The following is a 27,463-nucleotide window of genomic DNA, read 5'->3' on the forward strand; positions in this document are numbered from 1 at the left end:
CAGAAAGACAAGAATGTTTACACTGAAGTCAGAAAAGCTGTAGTTGGAAAAATTTCAATAATACTGAGTTTAAAACATTGAATAATCATTCACTATATAAGGTAGCAACCTCACAATGTTTCTAGAGAGTTGTTTAGGTACATTAAAAGTCAATATTTTAGGGTATAAAAGAACCATTAAAATGGAAATAATTATTACTGCTTTATTCTAAATCTTCAGCCACATTTGAAGACGTGTTGACGCTAGCCTCAAATACTGCTATTACTCATTCATTTTAGCTTCAAGATTCTAGTGACTTTATACTGAGCTAATGTCAAGTCAAAAAAGAATCAGAAAGCTAAAGAAATTAAAGCTACTGGGTTTTTCCTTTCTCTTTCTTTCCTGTTGGTTTTCAGATGCTTCTGAGAGAGAACACTGAGTATGGGTCACTTGGCAGTCATCTGGTCTCATTAGAAGGGAATAACAGAAAGCTCCAAGGGTGCTTTGAGGAAAGAGGATAGCACTACTTGGCAGGTGTGGACTGGGCTGATGCAAATTTTGTGATCCCAGTGATTTTGGAAAAACATGATTCAATTTAAACCACCTGACATAATACCAGACTAAAATCTTTTGGTAAAGATGATCACTCTGGATGGAAACTGCTTTTTAAGTTTCTCATCTTCCCACACTCCCCTCAAAATTGGATGCTGGGAGACTCAGCTGAATTCTGCCTGTGGCAAATCCTAAGGAGAGTTGCTCCAGATGCACAGTTACAATCACGCGGCCCCTCTGGCTTGGTTATAAAGTCTGACTTTTAAACCATAACATAATAATGATGATAAACTTTTGCTGGGTTCCAAGACACCTGCATAACTGTTATAATTTTTTTGTGACTAAAAAGAAAGTGGTGGCATGAAAAGGGACATACTAGGAAGTGAGATGAAGGTTTGATGACTCTTAAACATTCTCCTCACTAGGCTACATTGCCTCCCTCCCTCAAAGAAAGTATTTGGCAAGAACCTCTTGGCACACTCAGTCAGAGCTATTTATTATGATCCGTGATGATGTACAGAGATAGAAATGGAAGTATTTTCTCTGGGAGTTTCAAATATGGAATTACTTGCATGCTGTTAAAATGATTTACACATGGGAAGACTGAAAACCATAGAACTAAATTACCTCACTTTTAACCCAAACACCAAGTGGCTTATATGTTTATAAATGAGATAGATTATTTATTGAGTTGAAAGGTATGACTGAAATCTATACATCCAGAATTTATGCCCTGATTCTTTAGAACTGCATCATCGTATGATTAATATCACACTGCTCTTCACTCTTCATCCTTCCTGCAGGCTGCACCGATGGCAGAGTGCTCCAAGAATATCTGCAATGCTGCAGCAACTGAACTGTGACTCATTTTAAATGCCTATTCTATGAAATTTATTTTGCTGTTTGCGGCAAATGCTGAATTCCAGGAGGATTTCCTACCTTCAGGTTTGTTGTCACAGCACTTAAAAGTGAGCTATAATACTGTGTATTATGTTATGTTAATATCTCACAAGAAACATTCATTTTACTGTAAAACAACAAAAGTTAAATAGTATTGGGTTGCAGATATAAAACACGAACATATTATTCCTCTATATAAAGTTTTTCCAAAACAAATCTGTGTGCTATGTATTATATCAGAGGTTGTTCCTAGAAAGTACTTTCCAATTTGTACATAAAGCAGATGCTTATAGGTAACATTTACTGAGTGTTTAGTGGGTCAGGAACAGAGCTAAAGGAGTCACATGTATTATATCACAAATACAACAATACTATGAGAAAAAAACTATTCTTACGCCCATTTAATAGATGAGGAAAGAGATTCAGGAAGTTTCCAAAGTCACATATTTACACAAATTTATTTAATGGAAGACCTGAGATTTAATTTATGTTTATCAGTTCAGAGCTGTAAGTTTTATCTGCTAACCTATCCCACACCTTCAAAGTATCACGGTGGATATTACTACAGATTCCTAGCCTGTGAGCTCTAGGTTTATTTCATCTGCGTTAACCACAATTATGCCTTTGGTCTACATATTTACTCTGTAAATCATGGCACTTGCTAAATAAAGTGCCTCAGCTGGAGAGAAAATTCTTGACTTCCATCCCTACCCTCACAGCTATCACCCCTCTATATGCACCTAGAAAACTAACTCTGTTAAGTACCAACCTGAGACGAACTACTTAGAAACACATTCATCTGAGAATGAGGAAACAGGTGATAAAGAATGCTTTGCATTAAGAAGCCAATTGTCTGTCTCCCTGTAACATGCCTAACATGATTAAACTCAGCAAAAGATCAGGTTGCTCTATTGTTCCTATAAAAAAGAATGCTGTGAACAGGTGGAGCCAGAAGAAGAGCCTAACCCCGAAGGGATGAAGAGACACCTAGAAACACAACTGCAGAAGCCTAGAGCGGTGATGATGGTCTGATGGGGCCTCAGGTATTGCTGAGAAATATGTAATAGACCATCTTTGAATCTTCTCTGGGGATTGGACACGACATTGAGGATTGCTTTTGCCGTTATAGAGTAACGAAAAGTTTTTATAACTGGTTTTCTCTTTTCTGAACCAAACTTTTAAAAAGTGGATGCATGTCAAAGTTATAGCAAATCCTTAGAATTTTAGCAAACAATGCTCCCAGTGTCCTGAAGGGTCTGGGTCCTAGGAAATATAATATCCGAGCCATTCTGCCAAGGACCACTTCAGCAGTTGAGTCATAGGAGACTTTTGTATAAGTTGAATTCTCCAAGAACCGCTTTAAGGGATTTAGTTTCCCCCAAAATGAGAAAATGCATTAAATGGAAATATTATTATAAAATAGTCCAAGAATGTAAATTTCAAGGATGGAAATAAAATGAGGTTTTAAAAGTTATATATGAATATTGACATTATTGAAGCTCAAATTTATATACCTGCATAGAAATATATATTCTTCCCCCCTTCCACACAGACACAAGCACATCATACCCTACAATGAGGTCAATCTGTGATTAAGGCCCTTGACACAAGTGCTTTGGATAAACAGTGGTTAGCCTGGGTATCTTCAATCAATACAGAGATGAAAGAGGATTCAAACATTCATGGAGAGAGATACAGCAATTTTTACCATGCTGTGTTTCCCAACTGATTATGATAAAAGCAAGGGTTTTGAAATCAAGTGTAAGTAGGAGGAAAAGCATGCTTTTAAAATAGACTGTTTCCTTTGCTCAACCAGGAGATTTCACACGTAAAAGCATAATAAAGAGAAAAATGAGGCAAAAGCAACTTCTTTGGGAGAAAGTCTCAGACAAATGTAAGACTATCCTCTCTCTGCTTTGCTGCTTATGTCCCTAGGACTCTCAAATCCTAAAACCAATTGTACTTACGCCCATAGTCAAACTCTGGACAAGGAATTCCACTGCTGAGCCCCACCTATTTTAATCTGCAACAGATGGATGTCATTAAAACTTGCCCCCTTTATAACCCTGGAGTGACATCTCAAGCCAAGAAAGAAAAATTTCGCATTAAATTCTTCTTGACACAGTTCTGTATGTTGTCTTGTATCTGAATGTTAGAAAAACAGAACAACTTTCTTAGCACCCAGCAGTGTGGACATGAAAGGCAGGGAGGAATGTGCATTCACAGAGCCACATTATATCCCCAAGGAGTGCTGATCCAAAGGCTCTAGGGGCATATCCACAGGGCTCCATGAGCTTGCTACAAGTTTTTTAATTCTTTAATTCTGTGCTTATGTTTCAATAATAACCTAATAAAGAAGATATTAGCATATTCCAGGTCCTCTACAGGGGTACCCTATACGTGAGTATAACCATATAACTTCGGTATATGTCTTTGTGTTTGTAACTCAGTGCATAACAAGTGAAGTCCAAATGATATACAGATGCATAATAGAGCATTTTGCTGTAGTACAGAGACAAGAATGGTCAGAGAATCTGCTCATCATACATGGCAGGACATGACGAGCCAAAAGCACCTGAGCAGCAGCAGTCAGTAGCATATTAACATACGCTCAGATGCTGTCTTCATATGGTCCAACTTGCACTGACCATTAGCAGTGAGTGTAATAGAAAATCCACAGTGAAACATTTTTTCAGTTTTTAATTTTAGCTTTTATTGGTTTGCGTACACAACTCTATCCCAATAGTAATTTCCTCTCCAAGCAAATAAAGAGAGCTTTCAAAGATTGTATTCTCTTAAAGCTATTCTCTGATAGCTTCAAGTTTTATTAGCTTGAAGTAGGTAACACCACCTTAAAGTTATTAAGAATAGTTTGTACAACATACTTACAAAAAAGGTATTTTTTATATTATTTTTACTGGAGTCAAATTCAGAAACTAATTAAATACAGAACTAACTCTGAGGTTATATCTTTTTTATTACTAAACATAATATGTTAAATTTAGTTTTAGACATTTCCATTCATTGTATTAAATTGATGTCCTTTATTTGAATAATACTATAAAACTTACATAACTAGTTTTACTTAATTTGTCAAAGTTTCTTTTTTATAGTAGCACAAGAATTTAAGGAGTTTTATGTGGTTTTATGTTTTAATACTTAACACTATAATAAAAATAACACTGGAGGTCATAATTTTTATATACTTTAAAAGAAATCAATAGACTATTCAAGTTTGAGAACCACTTGTCTAAAAGGGTGGCCCAACCAGCAGTCCCTCCTAGCCTTAAAAGAGTGACACCAAACACCTCCCCTGTCACAGTCTCTGGCTTATGGTGTGCCCTGCACACATATTTGCTGACTGGTTAACCTTAAGTAAAGCACATGCTCCTTGTGGAATTTGAGGAATCTGCCTATTTTCTTAGGAAGCAGTCATTCCTTTGTAAAAACTGGGTCATTTACCTGGCTACTCTGAGATCTGCGTTTTTATAGCAATACAAAATAAATAAAACTTAGTAAAGTAACTCGAAGGGAACAACTTTAATAAGAATACCAGGAAAATAAGGGACATTTTTAGTATTTTAGGTCTCTTCCTAGGAATGTAGGATCAGTTAAAATCCATGTCTAGCAAATTGTGACTTGTCAGATCTTGGGTCATTGTATGTCTCAACTTCCTTATCAAAAAAAAATGTACTTTATAGAATTGCTAAGGAAAAATATGATGATTTGAGCATGCTTAGCCCAATGACAGCACAGAGGATACTTACTGAGTTTGTTTTATATTAGCGGCTTTTCTTGTGAGGGATAAATGCAAAATAACAATAATAAATCAAATTATCGATGCACACATGTGACTTTCTTTAAATGTGAAGGTTCCTGGTGTTACTGTGTTGCCAGCAGGCCTAAGCCATACCAGAGTACTTAAAAATACACTGAGATGTACAGGTGTAAAGGGACAAAATGAACCAGAACTGGGTGTGGTCTGTCACCAGTGATGAAGATGCTGCAGAGAACTCTCTTTGTAATATCTGAATGCTTGTACTTGCAGATTTATAATTCTATCCAGGGACTGCTCTATTGTTTAATTAATTCAGCTCTTTCATTAGCTCACATTATTATTGCTATCTTGTCAAAACCAACAATTTGGGTTCAACCAAGAACCGCACGCTGGATATACTAGGATTTTTTTTAGAAAGAATTGCAGAAGTTATTTTCTTGCCGTCAGAACACATTAAGTGACATAAAACACTTTACACTGCAAAATCCCACTTGACAATTTCTGTTCGGCTGCTACCGATTTATAAACCATACATTTGTACACTCTGGCTCAAGCATGCAGGTTAACCTACATTTATAGTGTCCTTCAACAGTTCTTTAGATTGCTACTAAATAAAAATTTCTGAAAGGTCCTCTAATCTTCAGAGGGAGTAAATGCAACTTCCAAAAAGAGTGTTCTTAATCCAGTGGCCTTTGTGTTAAGAAAATTGGTTCAGACATAAAAGTGAACTCTACAAATGCTTCAGTTAGGGGAAGAAGGTAGAGTAAACTTAAGTGTTTATATTTTTACTTTTGAATGTTATTTAAGATAACTATTAACACAAAATTGAGAATTGGAATCACAACAATATCTAAGTTTAACTAAATAGATAAACTCTACCTAAATATTTTAAGCAAGAGATTATTTGAAATTTCATTTTTAAATAAAGACAGCAATTTTTCCCTTAACTTAGTATTACATTTTAACATTAATTTTTGCTAGCACACTAGATAAATTATATCACTTATCAATGCTTTCCCTAAGATACCAACTACGAAAAATAAGAACCACCTACAGCATACCAATTCTATCTCTTTCAAAGCACTAATTAAGATTATTTTGCAATGTTGTGTTGAGATTCATGAATTCCTTTCTAAAATTCTTATACTTTAAAGAGAGTAAAATTTGAATATTTTACAGCAGTGGGAATAGGAATGAATGAACCATATCTATATGCACCATTGATAGATCTCACAAAGATAATGCTAAGCAAAAGAAGTCAGACACAGAAAAGGACATATCTTTTATTCCATTTATTAAAGTTCAAAAATTGGCAAAACAAATCCATAGTGTTAGAAATCAGCAGTAGTTTCGGAAAGAGTCAGAAAGGGGCCTTTGGTTGCTGATAATGCTCTAATTCTACATTCTAGTTCTGGGTGCAGTTTAACAGGTATGTACACTTCCTACATAACAAGATGAGCATTTATAATTTACACATTTTTCTGTATGCTATAATTTAAAAAAATATTTACTTTAAAAGATGGTGACCCGGCCGGATGCGGTGGCTCACACCTGTAATTCCAGCACTTTGGGAGGCTGAGGAGGGTGGATTGCTTGAGGTCAGGAGTTTGAGACCAGCCTGAACGACATGGTGAAACCCCGTCTCTACTAAAAATACAAAATTAGCCGGTCATGGTGGCAGACGCCTGTAATCCCAACTACTTGGGAGGCTGAGGCAGGGGAATCCACCCAGATCCTGGAGGCAGAGGTTGCAGTCAGCCGAGATCGCCCCACTGCACTCCAGCCTGGGCAACAAGAGTGAAACTCTGTTTCAAAAAAAAAAAAATGGTGACCCTAGTTTAGGCAACAGAATGAAAACCCATCTTTATAAAAAATTTAAAATTTAGCTAAATGTGGGTAGTCCTGAAAAATAAGTTATTCCTAATTTATAAACTGATGACAAAAATCACAGAGAAGTAAATAGATTTAATATTAGTATTTAAAAGCATTATCTTTTCTTCATACTGGAGGCAATTTTTAAATACAGACTATATTATGTGAGATTTTTAATGAAAATTGTATTGTATATTCATGTTACAGTCTAAGAGCCAATGCAGATTACTAAATACATAGAATTTGTTCTTTAGCTCAAAAGAATGCTTACTAAGAATCAAACTCTGGAGCATTTTTTATTAGTTGTTCTGATATTCATGAGGCTTTGTAATTACAAACATTACATAATTCTCTTTGATTATACATGAATTATACTCTTCACTTAGCATTAGTGAAGGTTATTCCACCTTTATTATCCTTGGTGTATATTGTATAAATAGCATTACTCCCCTGTTCTTCAACATGTTTACTACAAATTCAAGAAGACCAGATCTGGTTCAGAGATCTCAGTTGTTAAATTTTCTGGTATAAGTGAAGTAAGTTATCAGAGACAATTTTATACACTAAAAATTCTGAACACTCATTTTTTTATGGCATTTACTTTTCTGAAAATTGAATCAAAATATTAATAATGTGATGCTATCCTCCAGTAGATGAGAATTACTGCCAAAACAAAAAAAACAAACAAACAAAAAAAAAACTAGTAGGAACAAAAACCACAAACCAGAAAAGATATTTCTGATGAAATATCTTTGATAACTATTTGATAACTATTTTATACTTCACATTCTCTATGTGCTTTTAAAACTTTAGAAAGTGCTTATATATATGTATATATATACATACACACACATATATGAGCGTAAATACATGCTCATTTTTTAAGAATTATTAAAGTGAAGATTTATGAAATCTGTAGCTGGTATTTCATGACATAATAGAAGTGTGACTTAAAAGGTAACTTTGTTGTGTTGATATTAGTTTGGCTTCATAAAATGTCTCCATAACTATGCCAGTTACTAAAATGTTTATGACAATGAAGCAACCAAAACTTTCACTAAAATGGGAACTTTAACAAAGATAGGTGAAAACTTTCTTAGGTGTTTATTATTTTGTTGGTTTCTCATTGAAATTTATGGTGAATTTAAAATTTAAAGTTATTGTAAGGAACAAAATCAATAGTTTTTGATTACTTGTACTCCGGGCATGATAACTCTGAAATGCCTACAGAACTCAGAAGTTCCAACACTGAACACATGTATTTTCTGAATTTGAATAGGAACATGGTAAGTTTGTAGATGAAAATATTTGTGAGTTGTATCACAACATTTCCAAATTTCTGCTAAGAAAATCAGAGTGATAGGGAAACATTTTGCTACAGCTTTAGGTCAGATGTCAGATTAAATAACAGTTTGAGGTCCATGTTAAAACTTAACACACCTATCTAATGCTTCAGATTTTTTCAAGAAATAAGATACTCTTTGAGAGGCCTCAGCTACGCAGATTTAAGACATTACTGCTTCAGTTAGGTAAGCACCTTAGTTTCTTTAGCCATTAAACTCTGTAGCAAAAGTTAATATTCCTTCCTAAAGAGTCATATCATTCTAGAGAATAACATATGAACTAGAAGAATATGATTCCCTCATTTTTGTTACTGGTTCCTCTTGGTGTGGAGGTATCTTAAAACATCATAGTTGAATTCCACATACAACCTCTAACCATACTGGTTGAACAGATATATTTGAAAAGTTCTGCTTACTGTTTTATGTTCAAAATGCTGACAATGTAAAGGAAAGTAAAATATTATACAAGTCCTATGTTGACTATTATGGTTTCCAGATAATTTGCCCTAATATTTTTAATAACCAAAGTAACATGGAAATATGTACTTCTTCAGGCCAACAATGGAAATAATCAAATCTTAGAGCTCCACATTGGATGTTTAATAATGCCCACAGCATCTATATATGATTGAATTCTAAATAGTTCTCAGTTATTGCTTTAGGATCTCCAACTGGTATTAATTGTGCATAAAATAATGAAAAACTTATTTTTAAAACAATTTGTATCGCAGACCTAATCTCTTTCCCAATTTTCGGCTAGCTAGATGGCTCTGTAAAAAATGTTCTGCCAGCTTCTAAAAGTCAACATGCCCCAAAATGAATACAGGCCCAAGCACGGAAGAGCTGAGAGAGTTTTTACATATCGTACACAAATTTCCAAAGGAATTTCCTTTTGGATCATCACTGGTCATCAAAAAAAGAGTTAGTTTTATAAATGAATTACAACCACCTATAACAACATTTGGGTCAAGGGAAAGGAGAGATAACTTTTGAGATCATTTGGTAACAGTAGTTTATTTAATTCTTTCTTTAAGAAATACTCTCTATACAAAACTCTTTTCATTTCCTAATCAGTATGTTAAAATATTACAGGATGTTTAGAGAAAAAGATGTATTAGAGTTCATCCCACTGCAATACTTAAGGATTAGGATACATGAACCTGAATTAGGTCTTAGCCTCCTTCAAGGCTTTTAGAACTGTCAGGATATGAAAAACAAACTCAACCAAGTGAAAAAAATCTTTCATCAATTTTTCATTATGCTACGCATCCTCATCCTACAGTGTTAATTTACTATTGCCCCCTTGAGGTAGGCACCACATTTTTAGCCCCATTGGTCTCCTTATTCTTCAGCTTCAGAGATCATCTGCTCTGAAGCAGACATCACTCAATCAGAAGCAGCTCCGTGACACAACACAGACGAGGTGCTGACCGCACCCCATGGGCTGCACACACTAAAAAGTAGATTGCTTGTTTAGCATTAAATTGTTCAGGACTGAACAAAAAATAGATTCTTAAAAGCTTCGCAATTACTTAGACTACGGAGATTATTTTAAAAGAACTTGCAAATATTTTTCTATCATGGTACATTTTGTCACACTGTTGATCTTACCATGGCCCCATGAAGATGCACATGGACACACAGGTTTTTCATTTGTAACAGTCTAATATATATACATATGTGATTGATTTTCCTAGGAGATATCACTTAATTATAGCTTAACCACTCTGTGGCCATCTGACTCTACTTGCCTAAATATCTCCCGCCTCAGCCTCCCAAAGTGCTGGGATTATAGGCGTGAGCCACCGCGCCTGGCCTAGTCCCTTTTATTAAACTGTTATTTAAGCTTGTTGTTGATAATTTAAAATGTCCAGAATAGACAAACATACAGAGATGAAAAGCAGGTAAGTGACGGCCTGGGGCCAAATGATGTCATGCGGAGGACAAGGGGGAGGGGGTAGAGAAATGGAGAATGACTACTAATGGTTACAAAGTTTCTTTTTTGAGTGATAAAGATGTTCTGAAATTTATTGTGGTGTTGGTTGCACAACTCTGTGAACATACTAAAAACCATTGGATAATATACTTTAAATGGGTGAATTGTATGATATATTGAATATATCTCCATAAAGCTGGGTGTTTTTTTGAGATGAAGTTTCACTCTCGTTGCCCAGGCTGGAGTGCAATGGCACAATCTCAGCTCACCACAACCTCCACCTCCTGGGTTCAAGCGATTCTCCTGCCTCAACCTGCAGAGTAGCTGGGATTACAAGCGTGCACCACCACGCCTGGCTAATTTTGTATTTTTAGTAGAGACAGGGTTTCTCCATGTTGGTCAGGCTGGTCTCGAACTCCCAACCTCAGATGATTCACCCGCCTCGGCCTCCCAAAGTGCTGGGATTACAGGCATGAGCCACCGTGCCTGGCCAAAGCTGGGTTTTTTATTTTTAAAAAGAGTTCACTGTCATCTGTAAGATGACAAAAGTCCATTTTTCTAATGTGTATATAATTTTTGAGAACGTACTCATTCACTCCATTCTCCAAAGTATGTGGGTCACAAATGGGAATGCACAGCTTTCAGAATCTTTTGCATATTTGTGACAATTTACATGGATACTAAGTGCAAATGGTGAGCTTCAGAAGGAAAAATTCCAATTCTAATAAGTCAGCATTATGCTAAAAGATACATATAAAGGCATTTTGCATCACTCGCATCATGCCAGCCCAGTGGTGCACAACAGTGTCAACAAATCTTTTTAACATAAAATTTTTTAAGAGACTAAAGAGTATGTAGTATGTGTACTGTATAAGAAGAAAATTGCTTCCCAGTTTATCTCACTGAGTTGACTTGATTAAATTACTGGAAAGATCTAGCTGTATCTATCTAAATATGTAAACATACTGGAAAAAAATTATAGCTTTCAATTTGTCACGCGAAAATAAATCAGTCAAAAGCAGGTTATTTTATGATAAATAGTTGAAATAATTTAATCTGTCCTTAACAATGAGTTATTTAGCTGAGATGAGAATCAAAGAAATATTTTTGAAGTACCTACTATGTACCAGGCACTGTGTTAGATGCTAGAGATTGAATGTGGAAGAAATAAACATGATTCATTCCCTCAAAGATTTTATGATATTTGAAGTTTAAAAAAAAAAAAAAAAAAAAAAAACTTTAGCTACAAGATAGACCAGGAACGGAAGTAGGAAAAGTAGATTCAGGGAGATCCATGTAGAGGCAGTAGTCTAAGCAATAGGTGTTTGTTTGTTTGTTTGTTTGTTTGTTTTACAAACTTATTTTACTATTTACATTTAGAATAGAGATTGCAATATAGTGTTTGATAAAGATTCCTGCTGATAAGTCAGATGGAAAACATAGCCAGCCCAGGGAATAGCAAGTGCAATGTCATAGGGGCACGAAAGAACACAGTATGGAGAAAATTATAAATTCAGTATAAGTGAGTTAAAGATCATACTGGAAACAGGAAAGAAGTAAAATTCTAAAAGTAAAGTAGGGCCCAGACCATTAATGTTTTGTATGTCCTAAAAGGGAGAATGAGTATTACAAAGACAGGAAAAGGCAATATGAAAATGTCCATTTTAAAATTACCACTCTAGCATGTGATGAGGATAATGATGGAGGATGAGTTGGAGGGAAAAAGGCATGGTGTTCAAGGCAATCCTAAGCAAAAAGAACAAAGCTAGAGGCATCATGCCACCCAACTTCAAACTATACAACAGGAATACAGTAACCAACACAGCATGGTACTGGTACAAAAACAGACACATAGACCAATGGCACAGAATAGAGAGCCCAGAAATAAGACTGCCTACCTACAACCATTTGATCTTTGACAAACCTGACAAAAACAAGCAATGGGGAAAAAAAAGTGCCTATTTGATAAATGGTGTTGGAATAACTGGCTAGCTATTTGCAGAACACTGAAACTGGACCCCTTCCCTACACCATATACAAAAATTAACTCAAGATGGATGAAATACTTAAATGTAAAACATGAAACAATTAAAACCCTGGGAGACAACCTGGGCAATACCATTCAGGACACAGGAACAGATGATGATGTCATGATGAAGATGCCAAAACCAGTTGCAACAAAAGCAAAAACTGACAAATGGAATCTAATTAAACTAAAGAACTTCTGCACACCAAAATAAACTATCAACAGAGTAAACAGACAACCTACAGAATGGGAGAAAAATTTTGCAAACTATGCATCTCAGAAAGGTCTAATATCCAGCATCTATAAGAAACTTAAACAAATTTACAAGAAAAAACAACCCCATAAAAATGTGGGCAAAAGATATGAACAGACACTTTTCGAAGGAAGACATGCATGCAGCCAAGAATCGTATGAAAAAAAGCTTAAGGTCAGGGATCATTAGAGAAACGCAAACCAAATCCACAGTGATCTAAGATACCATCTAATGCCAGTCAGAATGGCTACAAAAAAAATAAAAAAATAACAGATGCTGGCAAGGTTGTGGCGAAAAAGAAATGTTTATACAGTGTTGGTGGGAGTATAGATTAGTTCAGACATTGTGGAAAGATGGTATGTGGATTCCGCAAAGACTGAAAGACAGAAATACCATTCAACCCAGCAATCCCATTACGGGGTATATACCCAAAGGAATATACATCATTCTGTTATAAAGACACGTGCAAGTGTATATTCATTGCAGCACTATTCACAATAGCAAAGACATGGAATCAATCCAAATGCCCATCAATGACAGATTGCATAGAGAAAATGTGGTACATATACACCATGGAATACTATGCAGGCATAAAAAAAGAATGATATCATGTCCTTTGCAGAAACATAGACGGAGCTGTAGGCCATTATCCTCAGCTAACTAATGCAGGAACAGAAAACCAAATACGACATGTTCTTACTTATATATGGGAGTTAAATGATGAGGACACATGGACACAGAGAGGGGAACAACACACACTGGGGCCTTTCACAGGGTGGAGTGTAGGAGGAGGGAGAGAATCAAGAAAAACAAGTAATGGTACTAGGCTTAATACCTGGGTGATGAAATAATCTGTACAACAAACCCCCATGTCACAAATTCCTATGTAACAAACCTGCACTAGCACCCCTTAGCTTAAAATAAAGGTTAAAAAAAGAGCACGGCAATCATGAGAAAATTTGGGATACTATTTTGATAGTCCTGGTGAGCAGTGTCATCAGGGATGTGTGAAAACAAAGTATTAGTCATATACAGAAAAAAAAAAAAAAGCTGAAAACTTGGGGAAATTGACTTTGAAAACTTATCAAAAGAAGAAACTAGGGAAAAGTTGGAGACTTGTAGCTTTTGCATGTAGTAAGTGACACTTTCAATGAAGATCAATAATTTAGGGGAACAGAATACCCTAAAATTGGAAAGAAGAACACAGTTTGGTTTTGACCTGATTGAACTTGAAGTGCTGTCACTGTAAAGTAGGGAATTAAAAATGCAAGGCTAAAAAGTCCAAGAGAGGGGCATGGACTAAAGATAGAGGCCACAGAGTGACCTCTGGGAGATGGCCCAGTTTTTCTGTAGACACTGGATTCTGCTTCACTCCTTCCCATTTCTCTGCTCATGAATGTCCTAGGAATAAGGAAGGGCCTCTTGTAATGCCCCTGGAAGGGAATAATGCTGACCCATCAACATATTTAATGAAATGCCAGGCAGTGAGAATAAAATAAGAAATTGCAGTGCATACACGCACATGCACACACACACACACACACACGAGCACACAAACACACACGAGACTGAAACAAAGTTTTGTACAGGAGTTTTCTCATGAGCTCAGAATACAAATATCATGCAGCTGACATGTTCCCATTTTTCCCATAAGACCAGGGCACAACTGAAATGCCACTTTATCTTCATTGGATGTGACCTGCTGTAACTTTCTAAATTTACCATTGTGCTATGAACTGTAATTGTCAGGAATGTTGGGCTATTCAATTTGAATTCTATGCAAGGTACAACATTTACATAATTTTACACTAAAATGTAAAAGATAGGATTGGCTGAAAATGTAAATATTTGATTAATTATAGTACATAGCACATGGAGTAGAAAAAAGATGAGTAAATCAAGTATTTGTAGCTTGCACTGCCTTTAAAAAAACTTAGCTTATATTACAAAATTCTTCTGTTGGAACTCTGTCAATAAAATCCTTGTAGTTATTACTGCATTTCAAAGAATATCTGAACTTCTTCTGAGGCAGCTTTCAAAACAAATTCTTGATTTGTTGGGGTAAGAGTACTGGCATCAACTCTAAAGAGAATTTTGAAAAGTAAGGAAATTCCTCATTTAAACATAACTAAAAACAAAAGCAAGGTTAGTTAATTCATCTCATGGAACTAAACTTTAGCCCAGATGCCCAAGATCTTCTTTTAAAAGAAAAGTCAGGCTTAAGCCAGGCTTAAGGAACAATGAAGAATTCTTTACTAGTTATCTTTTATTATTTGACTTCTACAGGAATTTGTATTAAGTGGGCCCTGTGAGTCTATTTCCTAGAGGCAAGGATAGCTTCTTCAGGACCCTGCCTTAAATCTACCCTCAAGTTTGACCAAGTCCATTTACTCCGGGGTCCCCAACACCCTGAGCATTCAATCATTTATAAACATGTGTTGACAATGAGTTATAAGCATAGCACTGTGCTAGATGTTGTGCATGGCTCAAGTGGAGTCCCAGATTTCTCTGTTTACATGTCTATATCCCCAATTGGCCTGGCCCTCCAAGGTAGAAATAGTCCATTACTTATTCACCTTTATTTCCACTGTCCAGCACAGTACCTGACACAGAATAGATGGAGAAGTATTTGTGGAAATGAAACAATATAAGGGAAGATGTTCAACAGGGTGAAACTGGCCAATAGGAATGTCAAGCAGCATTGATCGATATGAATTAAACTAGTGAAAATTTGTGGGATCAAGTAAATTTTTTGCAGACTTACTAAACTTTAACACTTGGTTTCAAACCTTGATTAGCAAAATTTATATCTGCTCTTATTAATTCACCTGAAACTCATTGCCTAAGATTAAAATTTTTTATCAAAGTTTCCTTTACCCTCTGGATGTGGTGACTCATGCCTGTAATCCTAGCACTTTGAGAGGCTGAAGCAAGAGGATCCCTTGGGCTCCAGGAGTTCGAGACCAGCCTGGACAACATAGTGAGACCCTGTCTCTATTTATTCATTTTTTTAAGTTTCTTTTATAGTTCTATCAAATATCCCCAATAAAATCAAAATGCTTAACTCTTTCTAAGGGTTAATGAGTAAAGTGTGTCTGTATCATTACTATCATATAGCTGAAGTCATGGATAACTAATGAATTTAGTAATATACTTGACTAGACAGGCTCTGCAGCTCGACATTCTCTAACTTTAATTAGGCTAACAGATAAATGACAATTATGACATTACTAAATAAATTAAATACAAAAAGAAACTAGATTCTTGCTGATACTAACTATATAGGAACACTAGTTTTTTTTTTTTTAGAAATAAACTATAGGCCAAGTGCAGTGGCTCATGTCTGTAATTCCAGCACTTTGGCAGGCCAAAGTAGGCAGATGACCTGAGGTCAGGAGTTCGAGACCAGCCTGGCCAACATGGTGAAACCCCATCTCTACTACAAAAAATACATACATATATAAATTAGCTGGGTGTGGTGGTGGGTGCCTATAATCCCAGCTACTCAGTAGGCTGAAGCAGAATCACTGAAGAGAATTCTGAAGAGAATCACTTGAACCCAGGAGGCAAAGGTTACAGTGAGCCAAGATCGCGCCACTGCACTCCAGCTTGGGTGACAGAGCGAGACTCCATCTCAACAAAAGGAAAAAAAATAAAGAAATAAGAAACTATAATTTTACTCTTCTCTGTGAGGAAAAAGATTTTATATGAAGCAGTATATAAGCTTTAATTATGTATAAATTATCCATGAAAGGGGAATTACTGACTACTCAGTATTTTTTAATGTAAAACATGCGGTCATATATTTCAATATCCCCTGCAATTACAGTAAGATTAATTAACCTTCTAAATGAAAGAGATCATTGGTATGTCAAAATTATTCTGGCCAAGATACAAAGGAGAGAGGTTGTTTTCTTTCTAATTACTGTGTATACAAAATGTATCTCTCTTCAGTCATAGGGAATCTATATATTTCATTTTACATATACATTTCTATACAAATATCTACCTGTAATATAAAATAAACTAGTGTGTGTATGTGTGTGTGTGTGTGTGTGTGTGTGTGTGTGTGTAAGGAAAAAGAAAGAGAAAGGAAGTCATATATCCCATTTCCAGAACAAAATTTCACTTCACTTGAAGGTAGAAACCATGCCTTATAATTTTTAGAATACCCAAAACCTAATTCAGTGCCTAAAATAGATCAGTCAATAATGATGATTATTATAACAGAACCTTGGGGAGTACATTACCTTATCTTTTTTTTTTTTATGTAAAGCTAACAACAGTTAATATAAATACAGATTATGCTAGCTTTAATTACTCAAAAAGTAAACTTCAAAAATCACTTAAAGAAGAGTTAGATTATTTTGGGATATATGAAAAGATAACAGAACTTTTTTCTGGCAAAGCAGTAAACTGTACCCAGAAAGACCTTGTTCATTAAGCAAATTTAACTTAGTTGAAATGCCAATTTAACACCATAGATATTTCATCTCTAACCTTGACTAAGAACAAGGTAGCAGGCTACCATTGTCTCAGTAATTAAAGGGCAACATTGTGAAACTATGAGATGTTAAGAATTTCAAATAAAAGGTGTTTAGGTTGTGCCATTTCTCACTGGCAACCTTCAGAATGGGAGCCCAGCATGTAATGTGCAGCGCGGTGAGAATTTGGGTCTCCCTTAAAATCCTGTGGCATTCCTACAAGATAGACTTCTCTTCAGCTGGAGATGCTCCACTTTTATTTGGTTTATTTTTTTCACATGTGATAATCGTAGGATATATTAGTAATTGAGTTTCCTCCACTGATAGTATCTTTTTCATAGATATAACTACTAATTTTGTACTAATAATGTAGTCATTACCAAGATTTGGTCTGACCAAAAGCCATTTCTTCTGATTATGGTTTGAAGTAAGAGAATTAATTACATGAGCTTTGATTGGGTTTATACTGGTTTTCACTATACCTTGTCTTAAGATAAACACTTGTTAAAAGGTGCATTGAGCAAGCAACGCAATTCTTCATTTTTACATGATTCATGTGTATTTATGCAGTTTCAGTGATTCCTCATTGAAATGTTTAGATTTTTTCTTACACAACATGGACTGACATTAACATCAAATTAGGATTCTACGTGCCATCTAAACTTGCTTTTTCTTTTAAGTCATCCATCTACTCAAGAGACTCTACAATATGCAATTTGCTTTTGTGTGTATACCCTCTGGCTATTCAACTAGACTGTCAGCTCGTTGAGGGAATGAATGAGACCTTGCTCCTTTTTTTTTTTGTTCTCATGCCTTTTACCACAATATTAATAGCTAACTTTACTAATATTCCAAGCACATTTATAATCTTATTTAATCTTCTTAAGCCTCCCAAACGAGAAAACTGAGGCCTTATAAGGTTAAATCATTCATCTGAGTATTTTGGGGTAAGAAGTGGGAAACCTGAAATTGGTAACTGGTAAATCTTACCACAGAGACACCATTCATTACCACCATTCATTCCTACTTCCCCAAGTTCCCCCCAACAGTGCTAAATACCTTTCCACTGTTGGCTGACTTATAGGAGTGGCTGCTGCTTCCTGCCCTGGGATGAAGCTACTGCAGCCACATTCCTGGCTCAACACTAATGTTCTGATCTCCCTTGATGCTCAATTCCCTTTTTTAGTTAGGGGCAGGGGCCAAAGTTTGAACTATGTGGCATTGCCACCTGTGGAATACCAAGGTTTCTTTTCTTTAATGTTGCTAACCCAACAGCTGTGACTTTTAAGGGTATGGTTATATTATTTCAAAATTGTATCAATATTATACTCAGTAAGTGAATCTACAGCACTATCTCTATCAAAATTATCATGATGAACATGAAAAGAAAAAAAATTTTTTAAGCTTCACAGCAATGGTAGACTTCAAAGACAACATTTGTCCCTCTGTTTCTATAACAGCATGTAGACTGTTACTACCTCATATTGACATATCTCCCTGAGTGGGATTTACATCTGGACCCCTTCCAAGAGAGATGAAACCTCTCTCAGCTGTTCTTAATTAATCACCACACCTGATGTTTAAATGTTGCTTGCACCTTTAAGAAATTATAACATTTAATCTTTTCACAGTAAAAACTTAGTAGAAATGTACCCATAATAAGTTTTCTCCCCCAAATTGATTGAAGAGCTATTAAAGTATGGATTATTTTAAAAAAAAAACTTGTTATAAAACCTAAAGAAACATAGAAATACTTATTTCATAAAAGTAGTTGTATAAAACTACAAAATGTCTATGTCCTTTCATGCCTTTTTTGCTCTTACAATCTCCCTTCTCTTAAAAAGGATATATATGTAAAAATACAGCCTTCCCTAGCCTTTATATAATGGAAGTAGACAAATCTGTTTGTGTGTCACACACACATATATTTTTATATATGATGATTTCATTATGTATGATCATCATATATAATGTTCTACTATGAAAATGTGTACACAACATGCATACATTTTAAATATATATATTATATATATATATGACATTTGAAAATGACTATAAAAGAAAACGAAATTATGGTCAGCAACCATAATCCCCTTGATCAAACTTAACACTGCATATTTTGATGTGTTTTCTTCAAGAATTTTTTACATTAAAGTTGGGCGTTGTGGCTCAGGCCTGTAATCCCAGCACTTTGGGAGGCCAAGGAAGGCAGATCATTTGAGCTCAGGAGTTCTAGGGCAACATGGTGAAACCCTGTCTCTACTAAATATACAAAAAATTAGCCAGGTGTGGTGGTGCACACCTGTAGTCCCAGCTGCTTGGGAGGCTGAGGCATGAGAATCGCTTGAGCCCGAGTGGCAGAGGGAGGATCGGATCATTCAGAACAATCTTGCTGTTCAAGCTGACTGCTCAACAGTGGAATGAAATTCTGACTTTTAAAAAATTTGGGGACACATTTTCATAACATTGTCATATAGTACCTTAGTCCTTGGATTTCCAGTGAAAATTGACAAGGTTAAACAATGAATAAAAGGACTCTATATAGGTACACAGTAATTATTAGTTTTTGGAAGTGAAACTTAAATTTGTTCTAAGTGCTATGGTTTAAAACTCCATTGTGATACAGCACAGACATTTTCTTACTTTTAAGGTGATGCATAAGAAATGCAGAAGGGCCCATTTGCTGGCAGAGCATCCTCCATTCCCACATGTCCCATGTGGTCTCAGCTACTGTAATTGCCACTAATTAGAATTTTGGTAATACATTGAATTAACCTGGATAAGAAGAAGCTTAATAAAATGTGAAGTTTCTTTTACTTTTATGCTCTTATGTGCTGATGTTACATATGCAGCCCCGACTCTTCAGTAAACTCAGCCTCTTACAACACAAAGCAGTGGTTATCACACTTAAGTGCACTCAAGGGTTACTTAGAGATTATGCTTAATCTTGTTAAATAAATATTCTTGGCTCTCACCTCTGAGATTTTAACTCAGGAGGTCTGGAGTAAAGCTCAGCGATCTACATCATTTAAAAACACACCAGGTGATTCTTCTGATGTGGTAGTTCACAGAATACACTTTGGGAGGTGCTGACATAAAGGATTAGCTAGACCTTTCATACTGTGTATTTATTACACAATCCCAAATACACGTTAGCCTATGTCATCATTAATCATCTAGTCTGTCAAAATGTATGCTGTAAGAATGCATAAGAAGCTCAATATCATAAGCCATTTTTTAAAAGAAATGATTGTCTATTATAGATGGTATAGACAAATCTGTGAAACGTATACCTTACCAATATAAAATTGTTCATTGTCTTTTATTCCTGAAAAATACTCTTTTTCTTTTGTAACTCTGGGGAAAAGTTCTTATTTAACAACCAGTGGTTTTCAAAAAGGAAAGATTTTCACAAATTTTTCTATGCACTTCTGTTTTACTAGGTATCTTAGAAGATGCTTTCTAATATCCTTCAGAAAGCCAATAATCTAGAAAGGTATGACACAAAAGTAGCAAATATAAAGATACTTCAGCTCTAGCTCAAAATTTGTGACTTGTGAGAGATCCAATTTAAGTACACAATGTGTTTATTTAATGGAGTTGCTGTACTAGAATATGGAAATTGCTACAGTGTCAAATAGAACCTATGATTTACTTCAAAGCCCCCTTCTGGAACTCATTGATGAATGAGGATGGTAAAGAATACAGAAAAAAAAAAAAAGAATGAAATTAAAATAAACTGTATGTCAGCAATACTTAAACTCATCAAAAACACAGTTTCAATTTATACTCTCTACTATTACACAGCTGGCTTTCACATAGCTTTAAGAAACAATTTATTAGCTCAAAGCCACCATTGAAATGATTATACTTCTGACAATCACTGTAATATTTTTACTACTTTTTTTTTGAGACAGCATCTTGCCCTGTCACCTAGGCTGGAGTGCAGTGGTGCAAACAGGGCTCACTGTACCCTCAGTCTCCTGGCCTGAAGAGTTCCTCCCAGCTCAGCCTCCCAAATAGCTGGGTCCACAGGTGCAAACCACCAAACTTAAAAAAAAAAATTATAGAGACAGAGTCTCCCTGTGTTGCCCAGGTTGGTCTCAAACTCCTGGGCACAAATGATCCTCCTGCCTCAGCCTCCCAAAGTGCTGGAATTACACATATGAGCCACTGTGCCCAGCATATTTTTACTTCTTATAAGCAAGTATTAAAGAAAGGCACAAAAAAGTTTTACCATAGTGACATAAGCCCACACAAATATGATATCAAGGTCAGCTTTGAAAAATCAAACACCTAAAATTTTGACAATCAAATGTGATATAAAATGCTCAAGATTTCAGAACGAAGCTCTTAAATAAAAATAAAGAATGCAGGAAACAAGTCAATCTTTCTTGTGGCATAATAAGTTTTGACTAAAGGGGCATAAAATCCAAAACAGCAACTAAAAGTGAGTAAGAGGCACAGCAGATGTCTGTGTGGGAAGGAAGCAAAATACAGCTGAAAAGAGGACTCTCTCCCCAGAGTATTCCCAGCTCCATCATCACACAGGTGACCTTGAAAAAGCTACTATAGGGACAGTGGAACTAATCTTATTAAATACAGCAGAAGAGATATTATTTAAAAGTTATTACTTCTACATAGTTCATATAGTTATTACATAGTTCAAGTAAATAAAAATACTTGGTTTGGATATACCTCATTGTAAAAAAACATAATAAATAGATAATGCTTAACATTACAATGTAATCTTTCTTTCCTTCTTATTTTTTTTTTTTTTTTTAAGACAGAGTCTCGCTCTGTCACCCAGGCTGGAGTGCAGTGGTGTAATCTTGGCTCACTGCAACCCCACCTCCTAGGCTCAAGTGATCCTCCCACCTCAGCCCCCTAGTAGCTGGAATTACAGACATGTGCCAGCACACCCAGTAACTTTTTTTTTTTTTTTTTTTTTTTTTTTTGGTAGAGGTGGGGTTTTGCCATGTTTCCCAGGGCGTCTTGAACTCCTGGGCTTAAGTGATCTTCCCACCTCAGCCTCCCAAAGTGCTGGTATTACAAGTGTGAGCCATGGAGCCCAGCCTACATTCACCAAATTTCTTTAAAATGTAACCATTGCATTTTATGTACAACTTGATATAGAGAATAACAATTCAAGAAAATATCTACTACTTTCTACAGTAAATATGTTTTATACATATATTTTATACCAATGCTATGGTTTGAATATTTGACTCTGCAAACCTCAAGTTGAAATTTGATCCCCAGTATTGGAGGCAGAGCCTAATAAAAGGTGTTTAGATGATGGGGGTGGACCCTCATTAACGGCTTAGTGCCATCCTGGTGATAAGGAGTGAGTTTTTGCCGTATTAGTTCTTGTAAGAGTTCCCCTGATGGCTGGTCATTAACAAGAGCCTGGCACCTCCCCTTGGTTTCTGTACACACCAGCTCTCCTACCCTTTCCTCCATGAGCGGAAGCTTCCTGAAGCCCTCACCAGAAGCAGGTGCTGGTGCCATGCTTCTTGAACAGCTTGCAGAACTGTGATCCAAATAAACCTCTTTTCTTTATAAATTACCCAGCTTCAGGTATTCTTCTGTAGCTACACAAAATAACTATGACAACCAGTAATGTGTGTAATTGCAGTAAGGGTACATTCCTTTTTTGAGCAGAAGGTTATAATTAAAACTTCTTAGTTACCAACGTCTTTACAGTTTTTAGAAGTGTTTTTGTGCTTCCATCACCTTTTCAATGTTGGCAGCCTCTGGTTTCATCTGGGGGCATGTCACCTGCAGTGGGAAAATGCCCATAAATAGATTTGCTACTTTGGGTGATTTCCTAGTCATTAATTCATTCATCTTTTTCCACAAATATTTACTGAGTACCTATTAGCTGGTAGGCACTTCAAAGAAAATAGAGCTTATGATATGCAGACTACAACCTAATTGATTCTCCTAAAACAGCCTCTGGTCAATGGCCTTTCACTAGTATATAGTTCAAATTCTAAATCTTGACTTATGAATCTCTTGACAATCTTAGCCTATGCACCTCATCCAAGTGTTGGGGGTTCCACAAATGTCCAATAGAAATGATATTATAGCCACTTCTTCCCAGTCTTTCTAATGAGTCCAATACTGAGTATGCAAACTTACCGTAATGCTTCAGGACTTAACTTTTCTGGGACCCTCTGAGGCTGAGTTGTCATCCTGAAGTACTCTATAATCCCCTGTGCTTTCTCAGGACATGGTAACACAATATTCAAAGTCCTGCTTTGGCCATCCCTGGATTACACTCCTTCAAGCCAAGGTTGCATGTCCTACTCATCTTGGTAGGCTTGTGCCTGGCTCAATACATGCTTACTGAAGGCACAAGTGTACTTTCTTCCCAACAGGAACCCAGATTGTATTTTGCTTCCAAGATCTGCTTCAGGCTCCACCTTCTCCACTGGCAGGATGGATATTAAAAATATTTAACAACCAGTTCAGCTCAGGCACCAACCACTCCCAATGGACACTGGCCACAGCACTAGATGGGGGTGGTTCTGGAAGCCCCTTGCGAGTTCAGGCATTATTCTTTTGTTTGCTTCTTTAGAGGATGGGAGTAGGCTGGGAAATCCTGACGATGGGGTCCTGCTAGCCTCAGAAGGGGCAGCTTGGTGGGTTCATGGTAACAGCTGCTTAATTAGCCTGTGTGAAAGCAATTCAAGCTGTAAACAACTGGAACAGCTGATCTGCACCATATCAGCTAAATATTAGCTCTGTCCACGAGGTGTTCCCAGAGCACTGAGGCCTGCACTGATCCCCTCCCTCTTGGCCATCCTATAATGGCTCATTTCATCACTCATGTAGCCACTGAATTCTTTACTACCTTTTATAGTTGATTGATTACATGTGGGTAAGCCCTGTTTCTAAAACTAGATTGTAAGTTCCTAGAGAATGAAAGCTATGTCTTCTCTTCTTTCAATCTTTCTTTTTTTTTTTTTTTTTTTTTTTTTTTTTGAGACAGGGTCTCCTTGTCACCCAAGCTGGAGTGCAGTGGCATGATCAAAATTCATTGCAGCCTCTACCTCCCCAGGCTTGGGTGATCCTCCCACCTTAGCCTCCTGAATAGCTGGGACTGCAGGTGTGCACCACCACACCCAGCTTATTTTTGTATTTTTTGTAGAAACAGGGTCTTGCCACAATGCCCAGGCTTATTTTGAACTCCTGGGCTCCAGTGATCTGCCTGTCTCGGCCTCCCAAAGTGATGGCATTACAGATGCGACCCACCATGCCAGGCCTTTATCTTTAAATAAATCATCTAAAAATTGCATAACCATCTCTACATCATTTTGCATTTTTTGAAATGCTTTACCAGAGTAATTTCCATTATACTTTTGGCTCTTATTAGGGTTAATATCAAAAGTAACCACATTAACAAAATTTCCTTATCTTTTATAAAACTGTTACAGAAGATAATACTATACCATTTAAACTAATTTATATTCTTTTAGAGTTCAAAACTGAAGGAAAGTTTAACTCTTTTGACATACTGATATGCTTCATAGATAAGGAATCATCTCACTCATTCTCTCTCACACACACCCCTCTATTTTCTTATAATCTCCCCAAAATCCTTCAATAAAAACAAAAATACATCCTGAATCTGATTACAATCTCACCTCCATTGTTAACATCCTAATCCAATCCTCCACCCTTATTCACCTCAGGGCTGCAAACCTTGAAACCAGTTAAACTGGTCTCCCTTCTTTTTCTCTTGCTGCCTTCACAACTCATCCTTCACCAAGGAAAGGGAGGGGGAAATGGAGGGAGGAAGAGATGGGGAGAAAGGGAGAGAGATTTTTCTCAAAGCATAAATGAAGTCCTACCATTTCCTGGTCTAGAGCTCTCCAGAGGCTTCCCACTGTGCTTCTAATGAAATCCCAAATCCTTTTCCAAGACTCAATTATGTTTAGAAAGAAATCAAACTTTTGCCAAGGTAGGCCCATGCTTGCCTGTCATACCTCGTTGCCATCCATCCTCTTCTTTGATCACTACATTTCTGTCATGCTAACCATCCTTCTGTGCCTTAAACATGTGCCGAGTACATTCCCCTCTCAGTTAAGCACCATGCTTCCTCATCCCCCCATATATATGCTGAAAGTCTGTCTCCCAATATCACAGCAACTCTGTCTTGTCATCGTTAAATGGCCAGCATTCAAAACTGTACCTAGCTCAGTGAACATTTGCTGATTGACTTACTATCTTTTGAGTCAGCTAGCAGAAAAGTATTGAATTGTTTTCAAAATAAGACCAGAATTCATGTTCATTGTCTAAGGCAATAAGAACATTTATAGAATAATGAAAAAGCTCATATGAAAAACCTGAAATTCTCTACTACAATTGGGAAAAATTGTTAAAAACAAATGAACCAATAAAATAAGAATTTCTGAGAGTAAACTGGTAAAAAGAGAAGGATGTGATAATTTGAAAATCAGCTAGGATAGGTAACCTAAAAAATGTCTATATTAAAGCATCACATTTATGGTTTTGCTCTTGGGACAAAGCAAATTAATTTGTTATGCTAAAGAAACCACAATAGAAATACATGATCTCAATGTAAGAAAAATACAGAGTATACTTAGACCAATATGCAAATTTATAAATGATGTCATCACAAAAATACAAGCCAAAAGAAGACCATAAAACAAAGATACATTTTTTATGCTGTTCTCAATTGCACTTTATCAAAACATGGTCAAGAATCCTTCTCTCTGGAGCCTACTTGGACCCTACAAGGCCTTGCTGACTCGTGGTCAGAGCCACCCTAGGATCCAGGGCAGAGTCTGTAAGGCATCTCCAAGAGCTGCTTCTTTCACAAGTGAACTTGGAATACACCCACCAGTCATCTGCATACATGAACATGGAAAAATAATGAGATGATGCAGTTTTCCCCTCTGTGATTAAAAATTTAGAAGCATTACCAGGACTAAATAAAAATTTAAAAACAGCTGAATTTTGTTCTTAACTCTCTCCTGTCCTGCATGCTTCCTCTTTTTTGGAGCTGCCAAGACAATTGTGATAAGAGCAGATCTGTGGTCCTTTGAGGATTTACGTAAAAGGCAACCACATTTCAGAGGAAAACCCTGACATACGTTTGTGAGTCTTACGTTCTCATTTGGAAGACATAAAGTCCAACTTAAACTATCTAGAACCACATGTTTTGCTTAAGTCATGCTTGGTATTAAGTTAAACATTAACTTTTTTTTTTCTCCATGGCCAAAGTGGAAAAATTCTGGCCAGAATATCACTTCTGAAAGTAGAAAACAGGTCCACTTCCACCTCTACCACACCTTTCCAATGTCACGCCAATCATGATACGCTCCAGTCTATAAAACCTTTAGCAGAAGATTTTATTCAATGACTAACAGGTTATGTTAATTAATTCAGAGAAATGAGATTGTATATTTTTAAAAATACACTCATTTTTGTGGCCCTGAACTAATAGTAATGTTACTTTTTGTCCTCTCAGTTCAGAAAGCTGCATTAGAAGTGACTGCTCTGAGAAATCCGGAGAGGCTCTGCTGGGTGGATGTGGGTAGTGGAAACCATAATCCAGGAGAAACGTTACTGTTCTTGGTTACAAACCTCGCCTATGCGGTTGTTAACGGCTGGTGATCTCCCTTCCCCGGGACTGCCTCCCTCCCCACCTTTCTATTAGTTCGTTTTTGACTACGGTGACTTCCATGCCAGAACTACTGTTCTTTTTTTCACGACAGGGCTTTCTGTTCACTGCCAACTGCAAATATTTGCTCTTCATGTTGTTTTTGTTGATAAATTCTTAGTTTTGGTTTTAGTTTCACTATGGTCTGACAGAGTTTCAGTGCTAAGAAATAATGACATTGTTCCAGGTCAGAGTAAAAGCCAAAGAGAGCAGAGCACCATCTCCTATGCCTCAGACTCTGTTCTCACTCCTGGAAATAACAGGCAAGTACATAACAAGTACAAACGCCTCTGCTTCTCTTACTCAGAAATCCTACATATCTTAGTTTCATAGTTTCAGCCAAACCATGCAACCAGCTATTTATTTTCATGCAAGTAAATAACTTGCAATAAGGTCAAATTCCTGGAACTGAAAGATCAAAGATAAACTTTATTCTCCAGCAAATATGAAAATCCAAATATTTCAGAGATTCCTGGCCAAAAAATAAATAAATAAATAATCACAATAAGCCTTTGTACCCATTTTAAGGAACACTTCATGCCTATGAATTATTAAAATCTGAAAGTCAACTTATTTAATTGCTTAACGTTTAAGCCTTTTTACAAACTATTATTATCATAACAAGAAAAGCATTTAAGGACCTCTT

The 27,463-nt window shown here is 36.3% G+C and overlaps 1 protein-coding gene across 38 annotated transcripts in view; it reads right to left on the reverse strand.

The window, feature by feature from the left end:
* ANK2 (ankyrin 2) overlaps nucleotides 1-27,463 on the reverse strand; it is a 695,484-nt gene that overhangs the window by 209,081 nt on the left and 458,940 nt on the right. For 17 of the 38 annotated variants that reach the window (XM_050792402.1, XM_050792371.1, XM_050792398.1 and 14 more), the window contains one exon: nucleotides 22,860-22,904. The exons of the other annotated variants lie outside the window; for them this stretch is intronic. In XM_050792402.1, the coding sequence (XP_050648359.1) occupies nucleotides 22,860-22,904 (45 nt within the window). The remainder of the gene's footprint in view (nucleotides 1-22,859; nucleotides 22,905-27,463) is intronic. 38 annotated transcript variants of the gene reach the window in all.

The sequence above is a fragment of the Macaca thibetana genome, chromosome 5, assembly GCF_024542745.1.
Source record: "Macaca thibetana thibetana isolate TM-01 chromosome 5, ASM2454274v1, whole genome shotgun sequence".
NCBI classification, from domain to species: domain Eukaryota; kingdom Metazoa; phylum Chordata; class Mammalia; order Primates; family Cercopithecidae; genus Macaca; species Macaca thibetana.